Source organism: Larus michahellis, chromosome 8 (assembly GCF_964199755.1).
Source record: "Larus michahellis chromosome 8, bLarMic1.1, whole genome shotgun sequence".
Taxonomy (NCBI): Eukaryota; Metazoa; Chordata; class Aves; order Charadriiformes; family Laridae; genus Larus; species Larus michahellis.
The window spans coordinates 23944772-23953907 of record NC_133903.1 but is presented as its reverse complement, the minus strand read 5'-3'; the positions used below and the strand labels follow the sequence as shown (position 1 = coordinate 23953907).

Below are 9136 nucleotides of genomic sequence, written 5' to 3'. Positions count from 1 at the left end.
AGAGAAGAGAAGAGAGAAAAGAGAAGAGGAAAAGAGAAGAGAAGAGAAGAGAAGAGAAGAGAAGAGAAGAGAGAAGAGAAGAGAAGAAAAGAGAAGAGAAGAGAAGAGAAGAGAAGAGAAGAGAAGAGAAGAGAAGAGAAGAGAAGAAAAGAAAAGAAAAGAAAAGAAAAGAAAAGAAAAGAAAAGAAAAGAAAAGAAAAGAAAAGAAAAGAAAAGAAAAGAAAAGAAAAGAAAAGAAAAGAAAAGAAAAGAAAAGAAAAGAAAAGAAAAGAAAAGAAAGAAGAGAAGAGAAGAGAGAAGAGAAGAGAAGAGAAGAGAAGAGAAGAGAAGAGAAGAGAAGAGAAGAGAAGAGAAGAGAAGAGAAGAGAAGAGAAGAGAAGATGAAGGGAGAGAAAAGGCATCAGCAAACCCTGGTGAGGCGAGTGAGGGGCTCGGGCGGGAGCCGCTGCCTTGTGTGGGTTTCTCCTGCCCTCTAGCTCCGAGCCTAGCCGGGGCCACCACCGAACCGCCGCAGCTTGCCGTCCCACGGGGGCTGAAAACCGGCGCAGGGGAGGGACGGGAGCATCAGGGAGATTTTGGGGGCAGCATCCAGCCTGCGGCAGCTCTAAACCACCATTTCCTTTATTTCCACAACAACAACAACAACAACAACAAAGAAAGGTAGATGAAGATTTTGGAGAAATTACGCTTCAAAATAGGTTGCGTGTTTGCCTGCTTCGCGGACGGGGAGACGCCACTTTTGGGGGGCTGTGCCCCAGCGTGGTACTCACTTGAAGAAGTCCTCCTTGCAGTAGACGCTGCCGGCCCGGGAGAAGCAGCGGTCGGCCAGCTGCATCTGGCAGTCGGCACACTTGAGGCAGGAGCTGTGCCAGTGCCGGTCCAGGACCTTGAGGATGAACTTGTCCAGGATGTGCTGGTTGCAGCCGGCACACTGGGGGATCTCTGGGAGGGGGGAGAGAGATGGAGAGAAGAGCAACATCAGTCACCGCAGCCCCCTTGGCCCCTACAGTGCTCCCACCCGGCCGCTGTGGCTGGCAAAGACCTCCGTTGGCTCGTGCTGGTGCTTTGCCGGGTGATGAGGTGCCACCCCTCGCCTTGCCAGTGTCCCAGCACATCTTCATTCACCAGCCTTTGCTAAAACCCTCTGGGGTAGTAAAGCCCCTGGCCCCACCATGCACAGACAAAAACATTTGATGCTTTTCCCTTCTGCACCCATTTTCCAGGCCACATCCTGCTCCCGGCCACCCGTTTCCCTGCCTGCCTTTCGCTCCCTCTGGGATGGCAGCCTGCAACTCCTGATCAGGGACATGGGTGTTTGCTTCCCGTGGCCATCCCATGGGCCAGGCTGCCGGGGTGAGCCAAGGGTTCACCCATGGGGTCCCAACTGTGACCCAGAGGTGCAGGACACCAACCACCTCCACCCCACCTGCAGAAGGGTTTTTTCAACATGGGCAAACACCTCTTCCCCTCTGCTCCCGCTGCATCCCACGGACCATGCCATGCTGGCCCCCCCAGCAGCTGCCCAGTGCCCCTCTCCCTGCAGTGCCAGGGCACCAGGTGGCTTTGAATCGCCCACACTCCGGGACCCCAGTTTTTCCTGTGACGGGGACAGCGGGTTTCTGCCCGCTTTCTCCCATCCAGCAGGGGTGTTACAGATCCCTGTGGCTGGAAAAACGCCTGGAAAACACGGGCTGAAGCAAGGCCACGCTGGAGCGCAGCAGCGGGAAGCGGGGATAGCGGGACCAGCCCCATCCAGTCCCAACCCCCCCCCCCGCCCCGCCATGGCACTCATGCTGTGGGAGGGTGCTTGGAGAAGGAGGGCTTTTCCTAAGGCAAGATGTACACCCAGCCATCCAGACTCCTGTACGATGTCTGCCTATAGACGGACAGCTTCCATACATCTGGAGAGCTGGCTGTTTATCTCTCTCTCTCTGTGCCCACAGTTCAGAATAAACGGGAGGTGCTGTAAAAGTCTGCAGGAGAAGATTGCCCGGTAAAAGCCAGGCACATCGTGCTGACACACACGCATGAAAGATTGATTTTGGGGGGGGGGGGATTAAAAAAAAAAAAAAGAACACATGCCTGTAGCTGGAGCGTAAGAGCAGGAGAGATGTTTATGCATAAGGGCTGCCTCCCTCCCCTGCCGGAGAGGGGCCGACAGTAAATAGCCGGGGGGGGGGGGTTGATTATTATTTTTTGACGCTGCTACAAGTGCTGGGGAGGCGTAGGAGGGACTCTCTTGTCCCCAGACAAAGTGGCAGAGCTGAGTGGCTCCTTCACTGACCCGCGGTCAAACAAGCCCCCGCGCCCGGCGGTTGGGCACAGCCAAGGGACAAGGAACATGCCACCCCCCCTACCCCCGCCCGCGTCCGGGTGTCCCCTCTGCGGGGGGGCGGGAGCCGCCCTGCCCGGGACGGGGGTGTGCCTGGGAGCGGGGGGGGGAGGGGGAGGGCTCGGAGACCTCCTGCACCCTGCTCTGGGTGCTACCTGGAGGGGGGGAAAGGGGGAGAAAGGAAAAGCGGGGTGGAAGGCAGGAAAAGGAAAAAGGGGGGGGGGAGAAAAAAAAAAAAAGGAAAAAGGAGAAAAAAGGGGAAGGAAAAAGGGAGGGAAGAAAAAGGGGAATAGGAGAAAAAGGGGGTGGAGGAAAAAGAGGGAGGGAAAGGAAAAAGAGGCGGAAGGGAGAAAAAGGAAAAAAGGGGGGAAGGAAAAGCGCGGGGGGGGGAGGCAGAAAAAGGGAAAAAGGAGAAAAATTGGGGGGGGGAGACAAGGGGGGGAAGGAAAAAGAAGGAGGGGAAGGAAAAAGACGCGGAAGGGAGAAAAAGGAAAAAAGGTGGGGAAGGAAAAACGTGGGGGGGAGGCAGAAAAAGGAAAAAGGGGAAAAAGGGGGGAAGTAAAAAGAGGGGGGGGGAGGCAGAAAAAGGGAAAAAGGAGAAAAATTGGGGGGGGAGACAAGGGGGGGAAGGAAAAAGAAGGAGGGGAAGGAAAAAGAGGCGGAAGGGAGAGAAAGGAAAAAAGGTGGGGAAGGAAAAACGTGGGGGGGAGGTAGAAAAAGGAAAAAGGGGAAAAAGGGGGGAAGGAAAAAGAGAGGGGAGGGAGAAAAAGGAAAAAGGGGGAAAAGGGGAGGGGAGGAAAAAGGGGGAAAGGAAAAAGGAAGGGAAAGAAGAAAAAGGAAAAAGGGGGAGAGAAGAGGGGAAACGAAAGAAACGGGAAAAAGAGGGGAAACGGGGGAAAAGGGAAGGAACAGGGAAAGAAAGAGATGGGGAAAAGGAAAGAAAGAGGGAGGAAGAGGAAAGAAAGGGGGGAGAGGAAAGAAAGTAGCGGGGGGAAAGAGAAAATAAAAGCGGGGGAAAAAGGAAAGAAAAGGGGGGGGAAGAGGAAAGAAAAGAAGGGAGGGAAAGAGGACAGAGAAGAGGGGAGAAATAGGAAAGAAAGAGGGGAGAAAAGGAGGAAAAGAGCACGGGAGAAAATGGTATTGTTACAGCCTGAAACTTGTTAATTAAAAATACTTTGGGGTACTGACACATCTCTGAAGTGAAGGCAGCTTATTTTATCGTTCGCAAGGTTAGATAGTTACAATCCCAGTGCCCTTCAGACCATATTTATTGCCGGCATTTAAGCCTGCGTCGCATTAACAACAGTAGAATAAATAATTTTTTCTTTTTATTTTTTTAAATGTATCTACAGCTTCCATAGGTCGACCTTCTCCTTCTTGCTCTGAAAACACCTGGGTGCTTTGCTCCCCCCGCCCCAGCCCCGGCCCCAGCCCCACGGTTGCAGGTCGGCCCCAGCCCCATTTTTCCATATTTCATTTGTTAAAGGTGTTTCAGAGCGGTGTTGCTGAGAGCCGCTGGCACGGAGGATGGCACACAGCACGGCATCAGCCCCGAGAGGAGGCACGCTCGGTGCCATCGTGAAGTAAACCTTTCTCATTTATTTCATACACACGTATGCACATTTATGAAACATTTTTGTTTCATAACTGCTATTTGTTTCATAAATGGTTCTTTATATAAACGTGTATGAATACACACACACACTTACCCACGTGTGTGTATATACATACATACTCACAAACTAACAAACACGGCTTTCTCCTTCTTAAAGGCAGCAACACAGCTTAATTTCAACAAGCAAACAACTGCGGCAGATAATACAGTATCTTCCTCCAAATTTCCAGCGAAAAATATTTTTTTATATTTTTTTTTTAACAAGAGACCTTTTTTTTTTTTTTTTTTTTTGTGCTTTTGATCTGTCCGTAGCTGTAGGGCACCAATCAAATGCGCACAGGTCTGTGTCTGCGCACAGATGCGCAGAACGCGCATCAACTTGGCCGTTCTCCCCTGTACTAAATAATAATAATAATAATAACAACAATAATATAAAATTAATAAAAATAATAATCAGAGGGAGCTGCCGGGGTACCAGGAGGTGTCCCAGTCAACTCACTGGTTTGCCTGGTGCACGCAGAGAGAAAAATATCTTAAATTCAAGCTCTGGGCTCTGCTTTGTGCTTTGCAACGGAGGCGGCTGTGCCGGGGCCGGCTCGGCGCTGCCTCCCCGCCTGCCGAAAGCCTGGCGTTTGTTTCGCTTGTTTTAACTAAATTATTTGATAGAAGAGGAATAATGTTAATGGCACTACGCGCTCCCTTGCTGTCTTTGCCCACCAGCGTTTCAGGGCTGGCTCTGTGCACAGGGTGGTTTGATGGATGCTCCGGCAGGCAGACCGGGGTGGGGGGACGGGGATGGGACACAGCCCCGAGCCCCCCCGGGGGACCTGGGAATCATCCCAGGGATGCAAACCACTCCCCGGGGGAAGGGGCTGAGGCTAGGGGTCACCCCCACACCCCCCCCACACACACACGCAGGGTGATGTGCCCGGGATGGGGACCGCACCGCCGGTGCGCATCCCAGCCTCCCGCCGGCGGCTGCCCGGGCAGGATTTGGTCGTATCCCATTAAAAGCCGTAGCCAGCTCCGCAATCCGCCCCCCCGCAGCACCCTCCCACGCACCGTGGCACCCGAGCGATGGCCTGACAAGCTGTGCCGGGGTCTGGCCCCACGCCGCCCGCCGGCAGCGCGGCCGCCGTTACCGTGATTTATTCGCGGCGGGTCCATCTTCTCGTCCCTATCTCTCCCCGACGGAAAAGAAAGAAATAACGATCGAAACGAAACAAACTCGCGGGTGGGCTCCGAAATCCTTCAGACCTCAAAAACCTCCCAACCCGAGGGGGAAGGAGATGCCGGGGCAGCTATCGGGGAGGATGCGCTCCCCCCGCGCACCCCCAGCCCGGCCCCTCCGGCTCCGGACCGCGCCAGGCACCGAGCTGGCCAAACCATCCCCTTCTTTGGGTTTGGGTTGGTTTGGGGTTTTTTGTTTTGGTTTTTTTTTTTTCCTTTTCTTTTAAGGGGAAGGGATCGTCACCCGCGGAGAGGAAGGTGCTGCAGAATCGGTGCCTCGGCAATGCGGGTGGAAACAGAAGCACAAAGGCGGTCCGGTCCCCCGGTACCGGAGCCCACACCAAACACCCGTTCGGGGACTCCTTTAAAAAGACTTTCTGCGGGGAGGAAACCTCATTCCTTCACATGCGAAAAAAAAAAAAAACAAACCCTCTCCAATTCATTTCTCTGCAGCGCGCAAACGACTTTCCCAGGGGCGATCAATCAATCCCCCCCCCAGCCCTTGGCCAGAGGCTGGCGGCACCCGGGCACGATTCCCACAGGCTTTGGCAGAAGTTTTTTTTTTACTTCGGTGAGATTTGCAAAACAATATTCATAAATAATATTCGGGATTACAGTTTTAAAAATCCCCTCTGCAAAGCGGGAGCTCGGTTTGTCACGGGGGGAGATTCCCCCCCCCAGGCTCGGCTCCCCAAAATCTTGCTGAAGTGGAGGCCGTAAAACACAGTCCCTGCTAAAATAAGGAGGCTGTGCAGTGGTTAAATAGAGAGGGAAATCTGCGATTTCATAGTGATTAGAAATGAAAAATATCACGTATTTTCATCACACACACACACACACGATGAAATATCGAGGTGTTGCTGGGGGCGGAGGGGGGGGGGGGGGGGAGGGGGTGACCCCGGTGCAGGCAGCGGGACTGAATTCCCCTTGGGAAGGTATTCCCTGCCCCGGGGAGCCCTGCGCATGTGGAACCGGTGCAGGATCAGGCCCCAAAGGTGTCACGCCATGAAAGCCGGTGGCCGGGAGGTCTCAGCGGCCGCAGGGCTCGGCGCTGGAGCAGCAGGGCAATGGCAGAGCCACGGCAACTTTTATAGCAGCCCACCCTCACGTATTTTGCTCCTGACACTATTTTTTTTTTTTTGCGTTTAAATAAATTATAATAATAATGATATCTCGTTGGATTATTTCCTGATAATTCCCGATAGACGTCAGTTAGTAGAGAAATGGCAATGTCACGGGCAAGAGAGTTTGGTGGCACCCAGAAGGGCCAAACCGGGGAGCTTTGCTGGGGCGATTGCCGCTCCAGGGTGATTTAGGCACCTAATTTCTCCTTAAACCAGTGGGGTTTCGGGGCCACAAAAGCGACCCTGCGGCTGGGAACCGGAGGCGTTATTGGGTCGCAGGGGGACGGTCAGGATTCGGCCGTGGGACAGACCCTGCCTGTCCCTGCACCGGCGCAGGCTGCGTGCTCCTGGCGGGGATTTTTTTTCCCCCTCTGCTGCGGTGAAAAACGGTTAAACGGCCCCCCCACTGCACTCCCCCCCGCCCCAGGTGCCCGGCGACCGGACCGAAACGGGGGATAATGGGGACAACTCCCCCAGAAGCAGGATGGGGACTGGCCGCCAGCACTCGCGGGCTCGCCTTCCCCCCCCTCTCCCGGGCAGCAGCGGACAGGGGCACCGGCTCCACTCCCCGCGGAAACACCCACGGAAAACGAATTACAGCCACCCGGGGGGGGGGTGGGGGGGGCGGGGGCCGGTGCGGGGCACGGAACGGCGGGGGAGGGTCTGGGGGCCAGCGGCGAGCGGGGCGGGGCAAAACCTGGCCCGCAGCGGGCAGTGGGCCGGGGTGCGCAAACCCCTTACCCCTGGGTGTCCCCCGAAATGCGGCCGGGCCCCTCGGCACAGCTGCCCGCCCCGGCAGGGCTCTCCCGAGGCTCGGTGCCGGCTCGCCCCCCCACCGTCCACCGGGGCTCCCTCCCCTCAGCTTTCCGGGTGCCCCGGGGAGGGGGGCAGAGCATCACCCGGCTCCCCCCGGCCAGCCGCTTCCCCTCCGCGCCCGCAGGGACGCCCCGGTTCTCGGAAACCGTTTGCAAACGGAGGGGAAAAGAATAATAACGACAATAATAATATTAAAAATAATAATACTAACAACAACAACAATAATAAATAATAATAATTAATAATAATAATAATTGTAGCCGCGCATCTCCAGCCCGGGCCGCCCTCGGAGCGCCCCTGCCGCCCTCCCGAGCGGCCCCGGGGCTAGGCCGGGGGCGCAGCGGGGCACGGCCGCCCCCGCACCGGCTCCGCACCCATCGGGGTGTGCGGGCACACGGGCTCCCCCCGCGTAGGGCTCGGCCCTATAGAAACGGGGGAGGCTGACGGCCCCTATGGCTCCCACCCGGGGGCCGGGGTAGGGGGGCGTCCCGCCGAAACACGCTCGGGTCCGTACACCCGCGGGGGTCCATACACATCCATGCGTACGTGGGTGCAGGTACCCCCCCAGACATGCTCATATACACCCCCACATGCTTATATACGCGCGAGCATGTGCTTTCACAGCAACACGCTACCTGTAGCTACAGAGTATGTATGTGCACATATAGGGATATAGGTGATTTTTGGCCGCAGACACGGCGGCATCGCCGTCCCGGTAACACGCCCCCCGGCCCCCGGGTCCCTTCCCACCGCCGCCGTTCGCCCGTGAGGCGCTGCCTGTCGCGATAAACGGTATAAGCGGGGGGTCGTGCGCTGTGGGCCGGGGGTGCGCGGGGGCGGCGGGGACCGGGGCACCACACACACACACGTACACTTGCACACACATGTGCGCTTGCACACGCACTTGCACACGCAGAGCCGGAGCCGCGGCCGCGCCGACCTCTCCGTCGGGGCCAGGCCGGCATCGCTCCGCACGGCTCCCGCCGCCGCTGCCCGCCCGCCCCGGGGCACGCTCCTAATTTTTACGTCTATTTAAACACGGGGGAAAAAAATAAAGGGAAGGTGAAAAAAAAAACACGCCCGTGGGGGAGCGGGAGGCACCTGCCCAGCCCACAGGGCGCTGCCCCTCCAGCCCCTGCCCGCCCTGCCCCGCCGGCCCGGGGCCGCCTTTGCGGCAGGGAGCGAAGGAGGGAGAAGAGAAAAGCGTCCTTACGTTGCACCGGCACACCGAGGATCTCGGGAAGCCCCTTGACAGCCCCTTCGGCAGCGAGCGCGGAGCTTTGCATCATTTTATTGGCCCGGGGGGCGGCGGAGGGGAGAGAAGAGGGGAGGGAGAGATGCGGCCCGGGCCGGCGGAGCCCCGCGGCGGGAGGCAGCGCCGGGTCCCGCGGGCGGTGCCGGTGCCGGTGCCGGTGCCGGTGCCGGCCCGGGCGCGGCGCCGCAGCTGTGCCCGCCAGCGCCGTCCGCCTCCCATTCATTCACCCTGCGGGGAGCGCGCCTGACGTCACCGCCCGCAGGGGGGCGGGGGCGGGGCGGGCCCCTGGCGGCCAATCGCCGCCCGCCCCGCGCCGTCGGGGGCGGGGTTTGTCAGCCGGGGAGGCGTGGCTTGCGGGGCGGGGGCGGGGCCTGCGCGGAAGGGGCGGGGGCTAAGGGCGCCCCGCGGCCGCGAAGCGCATCGGGGCCGGGCCCGGCCTCGAGCATCTGGTGCTGTCGCGACATAGGGCTGTCGAGACCAGAGGCGCTGTCCGGTGCTCAGTCCGACGGTGGCATTGGTGGGAGAGACCCAAGAGCCATAGGTCCCAATCTCCACTGCCGGGGCTCAGGGCCCTTCTCCCGCTCTGTGGGAGGGGGTGGCGGGTACCCCCTTCGGGCACACAGCCCCAGCCCTGTCCCTCCTGCTGCCGGGGACGGGCGCTCAGCCAGGTGGGCACCTTCCCCTGCTCCAGTGGCCTCTGGCACATCACCAGCCCCTTGCTGCCGTGCCAACATTAGTTGTTTCCCAGTGGCTAGAAAGCCCAT

General features: G+C 58.0%; 1 protein-coding gene across 1 annotated transcript in view; it reads right to left on the bottom strand.

Annotated features, from left to right (window-relative positions):
* LHX4 (LIM homeobox 4) overlaps window positions 1-8595 on the bottom strand; it is a 13516-nt gene extending 4921 nt beyond the window's left edge. Inside the window, exons 1-2 of the mRNA XM_074597766.1 lie at window positions 8331-8595; window positions 771-942 (exon numbers count right to left, since the gene is read on the bottom strand). Coding sequence (XP_074453867.1) covers window positions 771-942; window positions 8331-8595 — 437 coding nt within the window. The remainder of the gene's footprint in view (window positions 1-770; window positions 943-8330) is intronic.
* Between the last annotated feature and the right edge of the window lie 541 nt (window positions 8596-9136).